The sequence below is a fragment of the Ursus arctos genome, unplaced genomic scaffold (genome assembly GCF_023065955.2).
Source record: "Ursus arctos isolate Adak ecotype North America unplaced genomic scaffold, UrsArc2.0 scaffold_22, whole genome shotgun sequence".
Taxonomy (NCBI): domain Eukaryota; kingdom Metazoa; phylum Chordata; class Mammalia; order Carnivora; family Ursidae; genus Ursus; species Ursus arctos.
The window spans coordinates 52433714-52456687 of record NW_026622897.1 but is presented as its reverse complement, the minus strand read 5'-3'; the positions used below and the strand labels follow the sequence as shown (position 1 = coordinate 52456687).

At 35.5% G+C, this 22974-nt stretch overlaps 1 protein-coding gene across 3 annotated transcripts in view; it reads left to right on the top strand.

The window, feature by feature from the left end:
- The window catches only part of UVRAG (UV radiation resistance associated), a 295641-nt gene that overhangs the window by 133015 nt on the left and 139652 nt on the right, over positions 1–22974 (top strand). For all 3 annotated transcript variants that reach the window (XM_026518125.4, XM_057317031.1, XM_057317030.1), the window contains one exon: positions 16998–17124. In XM_026518125.4, coding sequence (XP_026373910.2) covers positions 16998–17124 — 127 coding nt within the window. The remainder of the gene's footprint in view (positions 1–16997; positions 17125–22974) is intronic.

Genomic DNA, 22974 nt, shown 5'->3' with positions numbered 1-22974 from the left:
GCTTTAGTTGTTTTTCCTTTTAATGTTTTGCTGAGACTTATGTTGGTGTTTAAATGTTGGAGAATACTTTACTATTTCCTAATAATCTAACATGCAAAGTGCCTGCCTTTTGCTGCTAGATGAAACTTTAGATTACATACAATTACTTAGAAAATAATAAAAGTTACTTTATTAATGTCTTATCAGTGTGAACTCTAGACGTGAACTGTATGGTGAATAGGAAATAGCTGCCAGAAGGGGGAAAAAAAAAACTTTAGGGACTAATCTCCTTTTAAAAGATGAATTTAAAATTATTGGAGTGAACTTAATAGATTGGTTTATGGACAGTGTTCTCTTTTGAGAAACATTCCTTTAATGAGACATTTCCAAAGAAATAGAAATTCCAACCCAAATGGACAGATTTCAGATATTAGTATAATTTGGGGTTGCTTTTTACTCTTTCTAATGGAGGAAAAAAATATTAATTTTGGAATAAAGATTCTGTCTTTGTAAGCAGAATAGTAGGCTTAACTAATAAATTGAACTTTTCTCAAAATGAAGCCACATGGCTATGGATAGCTTTTGATAAAACTTGTGCTATGGATTATGATAGTTAAAATATAATTCAAATCCTCAGATTTTTAGTCCTAACTAAAAAACTTGAAGTATTTGTTTGTATAAACTCATTCTCATAGATAGGCAGTATCTTCCACTTGTCGTTTATATCATTTATAGTGCTATCAGCTTAGGAGAAGGCCTTTTACCTCCAAGCAAATGTTCCATATTATCTTGGAGATTTGCCCGAGATATTAATTTAATGGATGAACTATGGAAACGCAATGCAGTTAACCATCAACACAGACTTCTCTCTCATTGAATTTGAAGTGAATGGATGATGATGTATTTAAACTATATAAAATTGCTAATTTTGACCCATAAATGGCAGTTTCATATAATTCAGCCTGTTGTATAAAATGGCTAGTGCTGTACCTGGCACAGAGCAGGCATAAAAAATACGGTAGCTACAGTAACTATAGTCGTAATGCTTACCCATATGACTTTCCTTGCCTATGGAAAATCTTCTGTTTTAGAGAAGCTGTTAAACCACCTCTTGTTTTAACTCAGCCTCAGTAAAGGAAGAAAACCGAGACCACGAATATATTGGAGAAGGAGAAAAAGCAGCTAATTTTAAGCCTTTCTGTAGTGTACAGAAATGCCACATTTTTAGAACCTTTGTCTGAGGAGAAATTGCTAGGTTTTTTTTCTCTTTCTTTCTTATTTTCGTCTCCCAAGGCAAGACTGGGAAATTACTTATTTCATTAAATGACAGCATATGTTTTGTCTCAGTATGGAAAAATGTATGTTTAATCCTATTTTTCTAAAATATAAGTGGTGACACACAGAGCAAGGTGATAGAATGTGTGAGTTTAAAGAGGTCAGGTTCAGAGGTTCACTGCGTGTTTTTATGCTGCCTGGTCAACGGAGAAAAGAAACGTTGATTTTTGAACTGAAAGTGAACCGAGGCATCATCTAGTTCCCGTGTAACTTCACTAAAACCAATCCTACTCAGTACATTCTGTCCCTTTCCCTGTTGTATTTTTCTCCATAGAATTTATTACCCGTTAACAATGCTATATATTTTACATAGGTATTTTATTTGTCTTGTCTCTCTAAACTCTGTGAGGGGAGGGATTTTTGTCTATGTTTCTTTACTGCTCTATTTATCAGTGTCCAGAAGAGTGCTTAACACATAGTAGGTCCTCAATAAATATTGAATTTAGGAATGAATCTAACATGTTAAATAAAAAAATTCAGCCAAGTAAATTTGGATATCTACTTGGCTTTTTCAAATGGTTCATGAATCAATGGGGCAGCACCTCTTCTAGCAAGTAGAGAGGAGCTCCAAAGAGTCCTACAAAGTGAAAGGTTTTTATAGAAGGAGGGTAAGGGCAAGAAAGATATTAGCCAAAGAGAAGGATTGTTCCAGGCAAGGCTGCGTTCTATGGGTAAAAGCAAGGCTATCATGCAGATTGCCTCATCTTTTTTGTGCGGATTGAGAGGGCCAAAGGGGCAAAGTTATTGGCACAGTTTGAAAAATTCTTGTCTGGCCAGATAAGACTACATTTCTCGAGGAGGTTGAAACTACAGTTAGATTATGTATTAAGCACCAGTTTGGAACTTGGTCGAAGTGACACCATTTTGGGCCTTTATTTTGTCTTTTTATTTATTTATCTTTTAAACAAGCATAAAAACAAGCAGTAAACTCTTACAAAAGGACAGAGAACGAGGCCTGAAGAAAGGAAGCAACTTTCCCATAATCATTTGCCAAGTAGAGACAAATTTTGGTTTACTTGTCTTCTTTCAGGGAATAATGCCATTTGCTTGTTAATTTTCTACTTTAGGACTGACCTGTAGCAAATTAGAAACCTTTTTTACTCTTACCTTTTTTCCTCATGCCTTTCTAAATTAGCCCAAGGTCATTATACTGCAACCCAAGCATTTTCAATTTTTAAGAATTGGACTTTAATTTTAGCCTATGTATAGGGGCACCTGGGTGGCTCAGTCAGTTAAGTGTCTGCCTTTGGCTCAGGTTGTGGTCCCAGGGCTCTGGGATAGAGTCCCGCATCAGGCTCCCTTTTCGGCGGGGAGCCTGCTTCTCCTTCTCCCTCTGCCTCTCCCCCTGGCTTGGGCTCTCTCTTGTTCACTCGCTCTTTCTCTCTCAAATAAGTAAATAAATAAATAAGTAAATAAATAAAATAATTTAGCCTATGTATCATCAGTGAGAATCATACTTAATGCTGAAAAAAATCAGAATACTTTGTAAGAGCAAATGTAACTACCTCTGTTATTAGAAATTGAGTTCATACTTGATGGCTTTTAAGGATTTTGCATCTCTCACTCTACATCAATAGCCAGCGTATCTTTTTTGACATTTAATTATGTTTCTTACGAAATTTCTGCTGTTGTCATCTTGAATTTTTGCTTACATGTTTTGGATTTTATCAGATGCCTTTTCTGTATCTGTTGATAATTGTATTTTTTTTCCATGTTCTTGTATTATGATGGTAAAATACATTGATTAATTTTTGACTGTTAATCCAACGTTGCATTCTTGGGGAAAGCCCCCCTTGTTCCTGAGGAATTATTCTTTTTTATGTGCATTACCAGATTCAATTTGCTAAAATGTTTAAAGGATTTTTTTTTTGTGAAGATTTTATGTATTTGAGAGAGAGAATGAGCGGGAGAGAGAGAGCGAGCACGAGCGGGGGCAGAGTAGAGGGAGAGGGAGAAGCAGACTTCCCGCTGAGCAGGGATCCTGGGACTCTGGGCTCATGACCTGAGTAGAAGGCAGACGCTTCACCGACTGAGCACCCAGGCACCCCTTTTTAAAGATTTTTGCATCTATGTTCATGGGGGTTAGTGGTCTATAGTTTTGTCTGTTTGCCTGGATTTGTCGTCAGGGTGATGTTGGCCATAACTAGTGATTTGGGAAGTGTTTTTTCTTCTGTTTCCTAGAAGAGTATGTGTAGAATTGTGTGTAGAACTGGAATCATTTCTTACATGTTTGGTAGAATTTACCATTGAAGCCATCTTGACTTGGAATTTTCTTTGTGGGTTTTGAACTAGGAATTCAGTTCTTTAATAGTAGTAGGTTATCGAAGTTATCTCTGCTTCTCGAGTGAGCTTTAGTAGCTTAGTCTTTCAAGACATTTATGTCCATTTCATTTAAGAGGTTTGTCTTTCTAATTTTAGCTATTCTCATGGGTGTGTAGTGTTTTCTTATTTTAGTTTATAATTGCATTTCTATGATAAACATTTTTCATATCTTTATTGGTCACTTGTGTATTCTTAAGGAAGTGTAAGTTTGAGTATTTGTGCCCATTAAAAAAATAAACTAGATTTACAGAAAACTTGCAAAGATAGTTCAGAGAGTTTCCATTTGACTTTCATCTGGTTTCCCTTAATATTAACCTCTTCTACAACCATGTTACATTTGACGTGGTACATTATCAAATGAAGAAATTAACATTGATACATTACCATTAACTGTGGGCTTTATTCAGGTTTCACCAGTGTTTCCACTAATGTCTTTCTTTTAAAGAAATAAACTTTATTCTACAACAGTAGTAGATTTGTGGTACAAAGAGTATACCCTACAACCAGTTTCTCCTGTTACTAACATTTTACCTTAATGTGGTACATTTGTTACAGTTAACCTGTACTGATAAATCATCATTCACTACAATCCATTCTTTCTTCAGATTTCCTTAATTCTCACCTAATGTTCTTTTCTGTTCCAGGATCCCATGCAGGAAACCATAATAAATTTAGTAGTCATGCTTCCTTACACTCTTCTTGGATATGAAAATTTCTCAGACTTTAATTGTTTTTAATGACTTTGACAATTTGAGGGTTACTAGTCAGGTATTTTGTGGACTATCCCCTAATTGGGATTTGTCTGATGTTTTGCCATGACCAGCCTGGATTTTTTTGTTGTTGTTCCAGTATGCAGCACAGGATACCACATTGGATTTAGTCATGCCTTCCTAGGCTTCTCTGATCTATGACAGTTTCTCATTCCTTTGTATATTTAAATCACTATTACTAATCAATGTTGACATTTACCTGACTCACTACTTGGTTAAGGTAGTGTCCCCCAGGTTTATCCACTATACTCCTTTGGAGTATCCTTTCCATACTGAATATTTTGAAAGCAAGTTACTAAGTCCAGTCTAGGAGGGGACTTGCATTCCGCCTCCTAGAGGGGCGACTGCCTACCTATGTATGTTATTTGGAATTCTTTGTGAGGAAGATTTGCCCCCCCCACCCCATTTATGTATTCATTCAGTCTATTTACTTATTAGTATGGACTTGAATATATTTATTTTATACTTTAGGTTATAATTGAATACTGTGCTATTTATTTTCTTTCTCAACTTGTGGCATCGAGAGCTCTTTCAGGTTGGCTCCTGTGTCCTTTTGACATGCCTCTCTTTTTTGTTTTTTAAAGCACTTCCTTCATTTCTGGCACTATATGATCCAGGCTTATCTTGTATTTCCCCTGTCCCAGCCCTGAATCGGCCCTTTTTCCAAGAAGTCCTATTCCTTTCATTGGGTAGTGGTATTTAGAAACAAGAGCTGGGCACTGGGTGTGCTTATGGCTACTGGGTTGTAACTGCTTCTAGGCCCTCTCAGTAGACAGAACCGGTGTATGCAAGTATCTGTCTCCACATATGTATTAAAACTAAACAGGAGTTCGTACTAATACCTTCAACTTTAACACCACAGAGTTCATTTTCATCCTTCACTTTGTTTATTTGTAGTATCTTTCTCTGTTAGTGAGAAACCTGGCTCCCATTATCTGTAATTTATTTACATATTTTTTCAGTCCTAGTAGTATATGTGTAAAGTAGTTTCATATTTTCCCCCTCATTTTTAAATGGGATTTCTGTCTTCTTGTGTTAAAGAGAGGGAAAAGGGAGGGGGAGAGAGAGGAGGAGAGAGTGTGTGTATATGCACACCATTTGCATGTATATTTGTATTTTTCCTTTTTCTGGATACAAGTCCTTTTTCTGATATGTATGTTGGAAATGTTTTCTTAACGTTCTGTGGCTTGCCTTTTCATGTTCTTAATGATGCCTTCTAAAGAGCAAAAGTTTAAAAGTCTAATGAAATACAATGTATTTTTTAATGTTATTTTATAGGTAGGGCTTTTTGTTTTCTTTATAAGAAATCTCTGACTAACCTAAAGTTGCATCAATTTCTTCTGTGTTTTGTTACAGAAATTTTGTAGTTTGGGGCTTGACATTTAGATCTATGATGCATCTCGAGCTAGATTTTTGTACAAGTTCAGTAAGGTTCTTTTTTGTTCTACATGAATATGCAGTTGATTTAACGTCATTTGTTGAACAGTCTTTCCTAATTGTTTTGAAATGTTTGTCCAAAGTCAGTTGACCAAATAAATATGTGTTCATCTATTTCTGGATTCTGTTTTCTTCCACCGATCTATATGTCTGCCTTTCACCAATACCAAAGTCTCTTACAGATCTGTTGTCTTCAAACCAGGTAGGGCAAGTCCTCCAATTTTTTCGTTCTATAAAAGTTTCCATGGGTTGTCCAGGTTCTTTGTATTTCCAAGTGAATTGAGAATCAATTTATCCATTTCTACAAAAAAAAAAAAAAGCCTGTTGCAATTTCGATAAGGATTTGTAGATCAATTTGTGGAGAATTGCCGTCTTAGCAATAATGAGTTCCCCAGTCCATTGAACATGGCATATATCTCTTTTATAGACTTTTCTTTAATTCTTTCAATGTCTTGCAGCTTTCACTGTAAAGATTTTGGACATCTTTTATTAGAGTCATCCCTAAGTATTTATGTGAGTTTTGGGGGGGCATTCTTGCAAAGGGGATTGTTTTTGAATTTTTTTATCTGTTTGTTGCTAATAGGAAAGAGTACAATACTTACTAATTTATTAACCTAGTATCTTGCAGTCTTGTTCTATTAACTTTTAGTTCTTGTAGTTATTTTGTATATTTATTGGGATTTTCTGTGTAAACAATCATACCTGCAAACTTGGATTGCCTTGTACGCTTTATTATTTAATTTTTCTAACTTATTTCAAGAGCTAGAACATACAGTACAATATTGAATAAAAGTGATACAAGTGGAAGTCCTTTCTTGTTCCTGATTGTAGGGGGAAATGATTCCTCCTTTCTTAATTAAGTATAATTGTAGTAATACCCTTTATTGGTGTTAGAAAGTTCCCTCTTATTCCTAGTTTCCGAGAGTTTTTATCATGAATGGATGTTGAATTTTGTCAGATGTGTTTTCTCAATCTATCGAAATAATCATGTGATTTTTCTCCTTGATTCTCCATAATTTAATTTCAGATGTTTAACATCACACTTCTGGAATAACCTGAATTGGTTATAATATATACTCTTTTTTTTTTTTTTTTTGTATCTTGCTGGATTTGATCTGGAAATAATTTAAGGGATTTTATGCTATATTTATTAGGAATATTGAAATAGAGTGTTTTAAATTACTTTATCAGAATGGTATTAGGATTATGGTAGCCTGGTAAAATTAGTTGAGCAGTGTTCCTTTTTCCTATCCCATCTTGACCAGAAGCAGAAGTCTCTGCTTTTAATATTTTCTAGTCCTCTTTTGAGATTTCATATCTTTTTATTCATTGTGACAGTATTTTACTTTTTCTCACTCAGCGTATTTATAATAGTGGCTTTAAAGTCTTTGTGTGATAATTCTAACATCTGGGTTATCTTGGGTTGGCGTATGTTGGCTGTCTTTTCCCCGGAGAGTGAGTCACATTTTCCTGGCTCTTCATATATTGGGTAATACTGCATAGTATCCTGGACGATGTGAATGTAATTTTGTGGAATCTCTGGATTTTGTTACTTTCCTCCGAAGAACATTGATGTTTTCATTTTAGCAGGTAGTTAACTTAGGCTCAAACTGTCATGCCTGCAATGGACATTGGCTCAGATTTCATTCAGTTCAGTACTTTTACCTTTAATGCCCCAACTGCTTTCTTTTTGCTTCATACATCTGTGGTTTAGGATTCAGAGGCTCATATTGAATTTAAACAGAATCTGGGGTGTTCATTCTCTGGCTTCCTCCATTCTGGTGGCCTTGATTATCTGATCTCTTTCCCGTGGTTCGTCTGGCCATAAAGATCCTGTCTTTCTTTGGAGTTTGCCTGCAGCCACCCTCAAGACAAAGCTACAGAAAAGGGGAAATTCACTCCGTGTGTTGGTTGCTTGCACCAGGTTCTGAGTCTCTCCAGAATTTACCTGTCACTGATAAATCTCCAGAATCCTCAGGTAGTAGCTTTTTGTATTTTATCTGGAGTCTGGAGCTTTTATTTATGAGAGAACCAGTCTGTTAGGTGCTCGTTCTCTCACAGCAGAAGTAGAACTTGGGTATATTTTATTATTATATATCTTTTGCTTTATCTTCCTAGCTTGACCTGGGTTCTAGGTCTTATATTGCCACTGAGTCTATGATATTAATGGGTTGGATTAAGTATATTCTAAGGAAATATTTTCCCTTTCTTAGTGGTCGAAAAGGTGTAAGTGCAATTGAAAGAACTTATAAATGACATTTAAAAGCAAATTTGTTCTCATAGGACAACTGCCATAGTTCTAAAACTTTTTTTTCCAGATTGTTAATTATTTCCAGGTTTTGTGGGAAAACTAATATAGATGAATGTGCCCTAAGCCACCATTCTCAAACTTTTTGGTCTCAAGACTCCTTTATACTCTTAAAAATTATTAGGACCTCAAAGAACTTAGCATATATCTGTTGATGATGCCTAGGCTAATAAAAGACAGATGGATTCTCACATTTATTTCTGCAATCAATCTGTTGTGATACCACAAATCTTAGAGACTCTGGAAAGCTCTGCTATACAGTTATGAGAAAATGAGAGTGAAAAAGAGAGATAACAGTTTAGTAGTATTATGAAAATATTTTTGATTTCACAGACTCTGAAGTGTTCTCAGAAATTCTCATGGTTTCCTGAACTGTGCTTTGAGAACATTTTGTCTAAGACTTTTTAGCTCCAATGTGATCTAAAGAAAATTGCTTCCTTGAGTATTTCATTTACAAATTAATCTGTCATTCTGAAATGAATCTTTAACATTGCCCATCATTGTCTTTGTAAAGACCCATAAATAGGAATGTGTGTGCTTGCAAATAGATGAAACTGTCTCTGATTTTCAAAACAGATACATGTTGTATGAAAACACTAAAATCGAACTAAAACTGATCCATTGGGGATGCACATGTGACATTAACTAGGAGTAAACAAATAAATAGAACACAGAAACGCATTAGAAGATACTTAGGGAAGATTAAGGTCTTTGAGCTCTTGTGTTAGATGCATGGAAAGGAAGCAGAACCAGATCCCACTTGGGCAGGTTTGTTTACTCTACTCATCAGAAATTAGAGCCAACCATCCTGGTTTTGAATGACTTGATACATTTCTGTAAATGGGCCAGTTTCTGCACATGGACCATAACACAAACACACTGTAAACATGCCTTCCTGTATTAGTTTAGTATTTAGATTAACTTGTACCCTTGGTTCTTTGATTCTAGAAGATATTTCCCAATTTGAGCGTATACCCTGGAATAGAGCAGATTAACCCTCTAAGTAGGCATATCTCTGTGTTCTGTGAAAAGTTGTTTTCCTTTTCTTGTTTTTTGCTCTTTTTTTTTTTTTCTCTCTGCCCAGGTAGAATTCAGTTTGCATATTTTATGGAGAAATTCAAGTTATGAAGATTGAACACTTCTTTTTGGGAAAAGATTGCTTCCTAAGATTTTACGTATTTTTTTCTCTCAGTGATGTAAAAACACACGTGTCATGATCACACTATTGAATTACTAAAGAAACCCAAATTGTTTCTTGATTCCTTTTTCTTTAATGATAAACAACCTCACTGACTTTGGTCTTTGTTTTTACAGTGGATTAACAGGGCAAAATGGCTCTTACCCCCATTAGACCCAAGCTCTTAGAAAGCAGACACCCTTTCTCATTCATTTAGAAGCACATAGTATGCCCTTCATAAATGTTTGCTTTGTTCAAGAAAATTGCTTAGGAATGTTTCATATTTCATAGAGTTTTCCAGTCAAATATAATAATGATGATTGGGAATAAGCTTTTGTGCTTGTTTTCTTGGCTTGAATGTCTTTAACAGATGATCGTGCCATCTGTTTAGAATCAGTATTTCAGTGATGAGGAAGAAAGCATTTTGGGTGAGAAACGATAGCTGTAAAGTACTTTCCACACAACCGCCAAGTCATTTTTCCATTTCCATTTTCCTTGCTTCAGCAAGGCCGTACAGTTACTCATCTCCCTGAGTGCTCTTGTTTCGTCATTATCTGTGAGTCAGATAGAGATGCTGACTTTCATCTTTTAAAGTTTTTCACCCCCTTGGTAAACCTATTTAGTTTACTTAATGAAAATATTTTTTTTCTCATTACAGTTTGAATTAGTATATGTTTTAGGAAGGAGACAAGAATTTACTAGGTACAGCCAAATATTACTGTTTGGTCAAGATTTATGGCATGGAAAATCATGTAAAGTGTATTATTGACACTTGATAAAGACCAGGAGAGAAGGGCACACACATTCATAGGGCAGTAGTTGTGTGTGAATGCAAACATGTGCAAGCACATATATGTTTGTTGCGGGGGAAGGATTTCAGATTTTATCTGGAGGCAAATTCTGGCCTCCAAAGCTCTTTGGATTAAAAGAGAGTCTGAGTAAAATTTAGAGTGTGGTTTCATAGGTTTGGTAGGAAGTATTTTAATGGAAAGATAAGTTAACAAACTTATTTAGCAAACTTCATTGTATCTCTGGTTGAATGTGTCTGGGTTTTGTTTTATCAAATGAACATTCAGTAAAATTGACTCTTTTGAGGTATAGTTCTATCACTTTTTAAAAAATAAGCTCTATTTTTTAGAGTAGTTTTAGGTTTACAGAAAAGTTGTACAGAAAGTTATTTCCTCTCTTCTCCTCCCCGTTTCTCTTGTTCTTAACATCCTATATCAGAGTAATAAATGTGTTACAATTCTTGAATTAATATTGGTACAATATTAACTTAAGTCTGTAGCTTACATTAGGATTTGCTCCCTATTGTACAATTCTCTAGGTTTTGACAAATACTGCAATGGTGGGTACATATCACTGTGTGTCATGCAGTGTAATTACACTGGCCTAAAAATCCCCTAGGATGAGTCTACCTTTTCATCCTTTTCCACCTTTCTTAGAACCCCTGGCAGGCATTGATCTTTTTATTGTCTCCATTGTTTTGCCTTTTTCAGGAACGTCATATAGTATGTAGCCTTTTCAGATTGGCTTCTTTTACTTAGCAATATGCATTTAAGGTTCCTCCATGACTTTTCATAGCTCCATAACTCATTTCTTTTTATTGCTGAATAGTACTCCATTGTATAGATATGCCACAGTTTGTTTAACTGTTGTATTGGTTGCTTCCAAGTTTTGGCAATTATGAATAAAGCTGCTATAGACATTCATGTGTAGGTTTCTGTGTGGACATAAGTTTTCAACTCATCTGGATAAATTTTCAGGAGCATGAATGCTGGGTCATATAGTAAGCCTATGTTTAGTTTTGTGAGAAACTGCCAGATCATCTTTTAAAGTGGCCGTATCACTTTGCTTTGCAACCAACAATGAATGACAGTTCCTGTTGGTCCATATCCTTGCCAGCATTTAGTATTGTCAGTGTTTTGGATTTTAACTATTCTAGTAAATATATGTAGTATGGCACTGTTGTTTTAATTTGCAGTTCCCTGATGACATATGATGTTGAGCATCTTTTCATATGCATGTTTGCCTTCTTTGATGAGGTGACAGTTCAGATCTTTTGCCCATTTTTTAATTGGGTTGTTTATTTACTTATTGTTGAGCTTTTAGGGTTTTTGTGTATATTTTGGATATCATTCCTTTATCAAGTAAGCGGTTCTCAAATATTTTCTCCCAGTTTGTAGCTTATCTTTTCATTCTTTTAATAGTGGTTTTGCAGAACAGCAGTTTTAATTTTAATGAAGGCCAACTTAGATTCTTCTTTCATGATCATGCATATGATGTTGTATATAAAGTCATCTCCAAGCCTAAAGTCACCTAAATTTTCTAGTGTTATCTTCTAGGATTTGTATGATAATTTTTTTAATAATAATATTTTTTATTATATTATGTTAGTCACCGTACAGTACATCCCTAGTTTTTGATGTAAAGTTCCATGATTCATTACTTGCGTATAACACCCAGTGCACCATGCAATACGTGCCCTCCTTACTACCCATCACCAGCCTATCCCATTCCCCCCCACCGAAGCCCTCAGTTTGTTTCCCAGAGTCCATAGTCTCTCATGGTTCATTCCCCCTTCTGTTTAGCCCCCTTTTCTTCTTCCCTTTCTTCTCCTACTGATCTTCCTACTTCTTATGTTCCATAAATGAGTGAAACCATATGATAAATGAGTGAAACCATATGTGTATGATAATTTTTTTAAAAGATTTTATTTATTTATTTGAGAGAGAGAATGGAGCAGAGGGCGAGGGACAAGCAGACTCCAGGCTGAGTGCAGAGCCTGATGCAGGGCTCAGTCCCATGACCCTGAGATCATGACCTGAGCTGAAATCAGGAGTCCAACACTTAAGCTATTGAGCCACCCAGGCATCCCATATATGATAATTTTTTATTTCACATTAGTTCTGTGATCCATTTTGAGTTAATTTTTATGAAAGGTATAAGGTCTGTATCTAAATATTCTGTTTCATTTTGTTTTGTTTGTATGCAGCTGTCCAGTAGTTAGAGCACCATTTGGTGTAAAGGCTGTCCTTTTTCCATTGAATTGCTTTTGTTCCTTTGACAAAGATCAGTTAGATATTTGTGTGTGTGTTTCTGGGCTATCTATTTCTGTTCCATTGATTTATTTGTCTATTCTGTGTCCATATCAAACTGTCTTGATTATTGTAGCTTTATGGTTAAGTTCTAGCATTAGATAGTGTCAGTCTTCTAACTTTGTTCTTTTTCAGTGTTGAGCTATTCTGGGTTTTTTGCCTTCCTTTTTTTTTTTTTTTTAAGATTTTATTTATTTATTCGACAGAGATAGAGACAGCCAGCGAGAGAGGGAACACAAGCAGGGGGAGTGGGGAAGGAAGAAGCAGGCTTATAGCGGAGGAGCCTGATGTGGGGCTCAATCCCATAATGCCGGGATCACGCCCTGAGCCGAAGGCAGATGCTTAACCGCTGTGTCACCCAGGCGCCCCTTTTTTGCCTTCCTATATAAACTTTACAATCAGTTTGTCGGTATCAACAAAATAACTTGCTGGGATTTCACTGGATATGTAGGTCAAGTTGGGAAAAAGTGACGTCTTAAAAATTTTGTCTTCCTATCCATGAATATGGACATTCATTTATTTGGATCTCCTTTGACGTCTTTCATCAGTTTTTCAGTTTTCTTCATTTAGTCTTGTACATATTTTGTTAGTTTTATACCTAAGTATTTCATTTTTTTATTCTACCGTAATGTTGTGTTTTAGATTTCATATTCTAATTGTTCCTTGCTGTTACATAAGAAAGAAGTGGACTTTTTTGTGTTAACCCCGGATTGTGCAACCTTGCTATAATCACTTATTATTTCCAGGAGGCTTTGGATTTTGTTTTGTTTCTTGATGGGGGTTGATTCTTTGAGATTTTCTACATAGATAATCAAATCATCTGTAAACAGAGATGACTTTATTTCTTTTTTCCCAGTCTGATAGTTTTTATTTCCTTTTCTTGCTGTATTGCATAATTAGGATTTTCAGTACATGTTTCATAGAGTGGTGAAATGAACCTCCTTGTCTTGTTCTCCAGTGTAGGGAGAAAGCATCTGGTTTCCCACCATTAAGTATAGATGATCCCCTATATAAGATTTGACTTTATGATGGTATGAAAGTGAAAAACATTCAGTTTTGATCTTTTCCCAGACTAGCAATATATGGTATGATGCCTGGCAGCAGTAACAAACCAGTTGTCAATCAGCCACATGATCATGAAGGGAAACAACTGATACACTTATAACCGTTCTGTACCCGTGCAACCATCCTGTTTTTCACGTTTCAGTACAGTATTCAATAAATTACATGACAGTTAACACTTTATTATAAAATGGGTTTGTGTTAGATGATTTTGCCCAACTGTAGATTAATGTAAGTGTTCTGAGCACATGTAAGGTAGGCTAAGCTATGGTGTTCAGTAGGTTAGGTGTATTAAATGTATTTCAACTTACAATATTTTTAACTTATAATGGGTTTATTGGGACATAATCCCATCATAAGTTGAGGAAGGATCTGTATGATGTTAGCTGTAGGTTTTCTGGCAAATATTCTTTACAAGTTGAGGAAGTTTTCCTTTATTCTTAGTTTGCTGAGAATAAAGGAGTTTTTAATCATGAATGGGTGTTGAATTTTGTCATATGCTTTTTTGGCACATATCGATACGATTATATGACTTTTCTTTTTTGCCTCGTTGATAGGGTGAATTTCATTCATTACTGAATGTTCAACCTGCTTGTGTACCTGGAATAAATTCCATTTGGCTATGGCATATAATTCTTCTTATACATTATTGGATTTGATTTGCTACTATTTTGTTGATGAATTTGCATCTGTGTTTATGAGAGATTGGTCTGTAATTTTCCTTTCTAGTAATGTCTTTGTTTGATTTTGGTATTAGGGTGATGTTGGCCTCCTAGAATGAGTTAGGAAGTTCTTCAATATTTTGGAAGGGAGTTTAAAGAATTAGTTTTATATATTTATATGTTTGGTAAAATTCACCAGTGAAACCATTTGGGCCTGGTATTTTCCACTTTAAAAGGCTATTAGTTATTGATTTAATTATTTCAAATATAGGCCCTTTCAGATTATTTCTCCTGTTGTGAGTTTTAGTAGATTGTCTTTCAAGGAATTGGTCCATTTCATCTAAGTTACCAAATCTGTGGCCATAGAGTTGTTTATAGTATTCTTTAATTATTCTTTTAATGTCCATGGGATCAGTTGTGATGGCTCCTCTTTCATTCCTCATACTAGTAATTTCTATCTTTCTCTTTTTCTTGGTTAGCCTGGCTAGAATTTTATCAAAGTTACTGGCCTTTTCAAAAACCCAACCTTTGGTTTTATTTGTGATTTTCTCCATTTAATTTATTCTCTTTGGGGTTCATTAACTTCTTGAATTTGTAGATGTATTTCTTTGCCTAATTTGGGAAGTTTTTCATCATTATTTCTGTGAGTACTTTTTCACTTCTGCTATATTCCACCCCCCCCCCGCCCTGCCCCATACTGGATGATACAAATATTAGATCTTTTTATATAGTTCTACAGATCCTGAGGCTGTTTTTTTTTTTTTTTTTTCCACAGTCTATTTTCTCTCTCTTGTTTAGATTGGGTAGTTGCTATTGTTCTGTTTTCCAGCTTAAAGATTCTTTTCTCTGTCTTCTACATTCTGCTGTTGAGCTCATTCACTAAGTTTTTTTATTCCAGTTATTTTCAGCTCTAAAATTTCCACTTGTTTTTTTTTTTTTAACTAGAGGGGATTATGCTAAGTGAAATAAAATTTCTATCTGATTCTTCTTTATATTTCAATTTCTTGACTGAGACTTTCTATTTCTTTACCAAGATGTACTATTTTTTCATTTGTTTCAAGGATGTTCTTAATTGTTATTGAAGCACTTTTATGATAGCTGCTCCTAGGTCTTTGTCAGATATTGTAACATGTCTGTCATCTCAGTATTGGTATCTCTCTTGCTCTCTCTCTCTCTCTCTTTTTTTAAGATTTTATTTATTTATTTATTTGAGAGAGAGAGAGAGAGCACAAGCAGGGGCGAGGGAGAGGGAGAAGAAGGCTCCCTGCTCAGACATGGGGCTTGATCCCAGCACCCTGGGATCATGACCTGAGCTGAGGGCAGATGCTTAGTATTGGTATCTCTTAATTATCCTTTTTCATTTACATTGACATATTTCTGGTTCTTCTTATGATGAGTGATTTTTGATTGAAACTTGCACATTTTGGGTATTACGTTATGAGCCTCTAGATCTTATTTAAACCTGTTTAATCTGGCTTTTTCTGACACCTCTTTCTCTGATAGGGAAGGGAGAGATGCTATCTCATTACTGCCAGGTGGGTATAAAAGTCCAGGTTCCTCAAGCAGCTTCCATTGACACCCAAGTGGCAGGAGTGTGGCGGAGGAGGGCGTCCTTACTTTTGACCAGGACTGGGAGGTCTAGCTCTCCACTAGGCCTCCACTACTACTGACCTGGCTAAGAGGTGTAGGAATACTTTGATTTTGTTCCAAACATGGCCTCCATTGATAGCATGCTGAATTGGCTGGCCTCATTAGCACTATGTAGTAAGGAAAGTTCTCACTTAAGCCTTCTCTGATATCACCCAGAAGGGAGAGAGAAGATTATCTCATTATTGCTATAAATCCAGGCTCCCCTTGTGGTGTCCACTGATGATACTGTGGTTGGTTACCAGCTGGAAGGGGTGAAAGCCCCAGGTCCCTGCTTGACTTTCTCTGAAATCTGTGAGATATTCGATTACCTTGGTTCACTTTGGGAAGGATGGAAATCACTTTTGTTTCTATGGATTTGCCTAATATGGACATTTCTCTATATATAGAGTTTGTGGCCTTTTAAAACTGGCTTCTTTCACTTAGTGTATAGTGTTTTCTTTTCCTTTTTTAAAGATTTTATTTATTTATTTTAGAGAGAGTGAGAGAGAGAGCACAAGCAGGGGGAGCAGCTAAAGGAGAGGGGGAAGCGGGGACTCGACACGGGGCTGAGGGATCATGACCTGAGTCAAAGGCAGATGCTTAACTGACTGAGTCACCCAGGTGCCCCAGTATAATGTTTTCAAGGTTCATCCATATTGTAGCATTCAGGAGTACTTCATTTCTTTTACTGCTAGATAATATTCCATTGTGCGGATGTACCACATTTTGTTTCTGTTTATCAAGATGATGGACATTTGCATTGATTCCACCGTTTGGCTATTATAAATAATGCTGTTATGAAAATTCACATTCAGGTTTTTGTATGGACATGTTTTCAGTTCTCTTGGGGGTGTACTTAGCAGAATTGCTGAGTCCTGTGGTATCTCTGTGTTTAAGTTTTTGAGAACTCCATTTCTAAAAGATTAATTTTTGTCTTAATTGTATTGTGATCTCAGGAAAGAGACCTGAGATACTTTGTAGTATTCTGGGTTTCTTAGAAAGAACTGTCCCCAGACTTCAGGTTTATTCTTTGCTTATATCTGTATTCTTTCCATTAAAATGGCAGGTGCTGATAATTAAGTTCCTCAAGAGATCTATAAATAGATGGATATTAAAGTGCTTTACACTGTTATTCATTTGGAGACACTGTGAATGTATAATTATTCATAGTCATGACTTTCATAGTCATAAATTTACCTGTGCTTTTTAATTATTTAGAGAAAACAAAGTGAGTGCTTGCAATTAAAAATTTTGGTGCTTCGAAATGAACTGGAAAGACAGAAGAAAGCTTTGGGACGGGAGGTGGCATTACTGCATAAGCAACAAATTGCATTACAGGACAAAGGTGAGTAGAAATACCATACGAACAGTTTAATCTCTACATTCAGTTTTCCTTTTTTCTTCTCCATAGGCTCAAATAGTCATCTTTGTACAAATATGCTGATATGATTTAAAAAAATTTTTGGAAGTATTTTGAAGGTGGTACATACAGAAAGGTATATAGACACACACACACACACACACACACACACACACACACACACTATATTTCAAAATGAGCACTCTTACGTAGGCAACATGTCCACTGGGAAACGGGGCATTACAAGGAGCCCAGAACCTCAAAAGCTTCCTCGTGTTCTCTTCTGTTTCGAACATCTCAAGCCAGACTAACCACTCACAACCTTGACTTATTACCCCAAAATTGGTTTTGCTTCATCTTTATGCAAGTAGGATCATGTAATATGTACATTTTATATGCTGGCTTCTGTTCAACATTTTCTTTGTAAGTTTCATCCTAACCTGCATGTACTGTAGTCTTAGTTCATTCTTACTGCCAGTAGTATTCCACTGTGCAAATATAAATATGAGTTTATTTATTCTGGCTTTTGGTAATTTCTAGTTCAAAACTATTAAATAATGCTTCCGTGAACTTTCTCATACATGCTTCTTAATGAAGATTTTTTTATGCATTTCTTTTGGATATAAACTTAGGAGCAGAATTACATAGTCACAAGATAGTCATATCTTCAGCTTTAGTAGATTGTGCCAAAAAGTTTGCCAAAGCACTCGTGCCCAATTTGCCTCCTCTCCCCGCAGCATGTATCGGATCTCTTGTCCTGTTTCCTTGTTAACACTTGGAACTGTCTTTTGTATTTTAGCCTTTCTAGTGGGTATGTTGTAGTATCTCCTTGCAGTTTTAAATTTGATAGCCCTGAAAACTAATGAAGTTGAACACTATTTCATGTTTCTTGCTGACTGGGATACACTCCTTTGTGTGGTACCTGTTGAAATCTTCCTGCCACAACCTTCCCACCTACACACACACACACACACACACACACATACATACACATACACACACCCCAACACACACCCTGGCTTTTATTTTTTTGGATAGTAGTTCTTTATATATTATAGATAAGGGTTCTTTGTTTGAAATATACATTTAAAAATGTATTCTCCCTTTCTGTGGCTTGCTAGTTCATTCTCTAATGATACCTTTACATGAACAGAAGTTCCATTTTATCAATCTTTCCTTTTATAGTTAAGATTTTTTATGTCCAGTTTAGGAAATATTTGCTGATTTTAATGTCATAAAGGTGTTATTCTGTATTTTTTAAGCACTTTACTATTTTACTTTTTACATTTATATTTGTAATTCATCAGGATTTGATTTTTTGTGTATGATATCAGATAAGATTCATTTTTGTCATACAAATAGTCAGTTGACCCAGTACCATTTAGTGAAAACTTCTCCCTTGCACTGCAGGTTCACTTTTGTCATGAACTGGTGGCCGTGTACTTATGTCTGTTACAGGACCCTCTGCTCTGGGATCTGTTTGCCTGTTCCTTAGCTGTTATCTCACTGTTTTAATTTCTCTCGTGTTCTAATTGGTCTTCGTATCTGTTAAAGTTCTTCCGCTTAGTTGTTCTTTTTCAAGATCACCTTTCTTCATTAGCAAGGATGGAAGTCTGCTTTTTTGTTTTTATGGTTGTGCCTGTTCTGTACATTTCATATAAATAGAGTCTGTGGCCATTAGCATGACCAATAACCGGCTTATTCTTGTCCTTTTGCATTTGCATATGGTTCTACACAGAAAAGAAAATCTGGCTAGTATTTTGATTGGGACTACATTTAATATATTTATCAATACAATTGGGGGTAATGGACATCTCTACAATATTGAGTCTTCTAACCCAAGAAAATGGTATATGCCTTTGTTTATTAAATCTTCTTTACAAAACATGATTGAAATAAACTAATTGTTAGTACATGGATGTTTCCCATGATTTATTGAATTTATTTCTATTTTTTTATGTTTTATGATACTATTGTAAATATGTTTAAATTTTATCTTCTACTTTTTGCTGATATATAGAAATACAATTGATTGTTTTAAAGTGGTATTGATTTTTATTATATGTGCAAATTCCTACATCACATCCTGACTCAACATGACTTATGAACGCCTCCCATGACCACGTCAATCTGAATGTTTCAGCTATAAAGAACTTCTTTTAGTTTCTTAAATATGTTTCAGTCTGTCTTGCCTGCATTTAAGCCTCTGTTTAAATGTTACTCTATCCAGGAAATTTTGCACTGGCTCCCTTTCCCTTCTCCTACCTTGCCCCCTTGGTTAGGTGTACTACTGTGTGTTTCCATAGCATTCTGTGTTTTTCCATTATAGCATTGTAATTATTAGTTTATCCCCTCCTCTAGACACTAAGATATCTGAGGGAAGACATTGCCCATGTACTGTGTTAAATACTCTTCTAATCTTAGGGCGTGGTACAGTGCCTGGGCTGTAGTAAGCATTGAATGAATATTTACTGAATGAATATATCATATTCATGGTTATCAGTCTAATGTCATGGGCATCATTGCTAAAGAATAAAGACTTCTGTAGCTTCTAGCTTAGCATTCACTGGGGAAAACTAATACTCATGTGAAACACTGTAGAAGAAAAACATTATATATTGCTTGGCAGTGATTGTTAAAACTATCTGCACTGCAACACACCTTGCATATTGATTTTTAGACAGTGTCTGATGGGATAATGCCACATAAAGTCATGAGACATTGTGAGCAAAGTCCATTTCCAGAGTCTCTGTTGAGTGACTCCAAATAACTAGATAGCTGTGCACATACAAGACCTGCTTTAAGAGGTCTTCTCTTCTGTGAAAAGACACATTTCTTATGGTGCTTTGGAATTTTTATTATACTCAAATTGCCTGCTACTTGTAACATGTTTTTCTGCATATCTTTTTTTAAGGTCATCAGTTTTTAAAAATGAGAACACTATAGGGTTTGAGAGGGGTTCAGGGCATTTGCCATTTTCTAAAAAGAGAATTAATAATACTAAAAGCTATAATGTTTCAGTTACCATACTTATCACTATATAGATATGATGTTATTTAATCACAACAATAATTCCATGAGGAAGTACTACTATTATTGACACTTTGCAGTTGAGGAAACTCTAGGTCAGGATCAGAGACATTAAATACCTTTCTTAAATTCACACAGGTAGTGCCAGGTGATGTTGGGATTAAAATCCGTTGATTCCAAAACTCTAATTCAGTGTATAATACTACATTTTACCGGAGGTATGCTGTGTAAAGCCCGTGGAATGTATGTTATTAATAGCATATGGTAAAAAGATAAGGAGATATAGTTTTCCCCTTATGTTCCCAATTGTGTTTTTCTTACAATGATAGAGTGAAGTCCCAGGAAGTAGATCATCAGCCTGTAAACAGGTGAAATTATAAACGGTGATTTCTATCCCATTTAAAAGACTGAGTGTAATAATAATTGCTCATGTTTGTAGAATACTCATTACTGTGAGGCAGTGTCTTGTGTTTTCTATTCTTTCTTTCTTTCTTTCTTTCTTTCTTTCTTTCTTTCTCTCTCTCTCTCTCTCTTTCTTTCTTTCTTTCTTTCTTTCTTTTTTTAAGATTTTACTTCTTTATTTGACAGAGAGAGCACAAGCAGGGAAAGCAGCAAGGAAAGGGATAGGGAGAAGCAGGCTCTCTACTGAGTAAGGGCCTGCTGGTATTGGTAACATGAAGGGGGAAAATGTGTTTGTCACCTATGCTTGTAGCTTTGATTTAGCATGTTCACTAATTGTTTGTGAAATGATTTGCTAATGTGAGTATTCCTAATGGCATCTTAAATATTATGACTTCTCTTTGGAACTTGGTGCTTATCTAGGCACTTGGTTCTCAGCCCAAGAGTTCAGTAGGATACAAAGTCAGTAATATATGATATTTAATCTTTGCTACTGATTCTTCTGAATGATCATGAAAGAATTATTTAGCTTCTGCGTCTTTTTACACATATGTGTAGTAAGGATAGCAGCTCATAATAGTGCCATAGGGATTAATTTGTGTAAACATTTGGAAGAAGCCAGGCATCTATTATATATTTTATATTTTTGTTTATAAAACTTTATTACAGTAGGATGATATCTTGGAAAGAGGCAAGAAGATAATTTCTATCCGTGCTGCTGACTTGCTGAGTGGCCACATACTCTGAGGGGCCTCATTACTCCACACCTATAAGTTTCCCCTTCCCACACCTCAAAGGCAGCGGAGTTCAACTTGTCTACAGCAACTTCCAGCTGGGTCATGAGCTGATCTCTTCAGTATTAATGTTTATTAACGTATGCATTTTCATTGTTGGCAGATATTAGTAGTTTAACTTATGATGTTAATAAAAAACAGATTTCCCCTCATCAGTGTCTCAAACCAAATAATCTTCCCATTAATTAATTATATGTTGGTTTACAGGGTCTGTTGCCTTAACTCAACCCCCAAATCTTTGAGAAGCAACACTCTATCTAAATTAGTTTGCTTGAAATTTGGTTTAGAAAATGGTATGAAACATTGGTCTTAAGGAAATGTGTTTAGGTTATAACCTAAACACATTTTATAAATGTTGATAAAATCTAAGAACTCTTCAGTGGTAGCCTGGAGAGTGGTACGAACTTTATAAAAGCACAGTTCTCTAAGCTTTGTAGGAAGGGGCTGTTTTTTAATGAAGTTAGTTTTCTTGATAGTAACAATAACGTATATGAGGTACTTTACAGTTAGAAAGTGCTTGCACAGAGATTATCGTATTTGATCTTTACAGTATCCCTGAGAGCTAGGTATGGCAAATATTGTTATCTTCATTTTATATATGAGACACGGAGAAGATAAGTGACTTGGGCCAGGTATGAACAGATAGTTAGGAGCAAAGTTGGGAAGTGAACCTGGACCTTTTGTCTCTAAAATCTGTGCTTTTGTCACATTCCATATTATCTAAAACCTTACAAAATACATTCTAAACCCTACATAAATCCTAAAAAGTGGGTAACTTTTATTGAAATCCCATAACATGCTAGATACATCACTTACGGTATATCATCTAGTTCTTCAAAGAGTCCTAAGAGAATAATTTTTACCCCCTTTTTCCAGATGAGAAAAATTGGGCCTCAGAGACATTTCGCACAAATAATAACAGATCCAAATTCAAATTTAGGTTTCTCTGACTCCAACACCTGTCTTGTTTCCACTAAACAGAATATTGTTGCTTTCTATAGTACGTGCCCAACAGAAAAATTGACTGATGATTTGCTAATTTTCCATTTGGCCCGTGGACTGTTAGATAAAGAACTTTGTTCTACTCTATTCCTTTTTATTACAGGATAGGTGAAGTGATTTTGTCCCAAAGATGTCTTTGATTTGGCTGCATCTTAATTTATTAAGAGATCTGGATTAAAGATCTGCCATTCTCTCAATTTGTCCTGAGACAAGTCATTCAACCTTTTTGGTCTTATCTCCTCTTCACAAACAAAAAATTTTGAATTCTACAATCCAGATTTCTTACATCTCTAATATTCTAGTTATCTCAGAAGGATAAGATTGGCAAAAAAGAGAAGGGATCTGTTAATCTTCTTTATGAATCTCTTTATCTTTCCAAGTTTGATGCCAACAATGTATTTCCCAGCAATGAAAGGTACAAAAATAGATTCTCTGACCCCATGTGTGTCTGTGTGTCTATAGATGTTGTTTACTAACTGGAAAGCCACGTGGTGGGACCTTCTGTTTTAAAGATGGTTAGTTCATTTTGGTAAGCAAGAGCAAAAACAAGCACATTCTTTTAGTGCTGTAGTGTGTAGAAGTCATCTATGTTAGTTTTCATTGCTTAGAT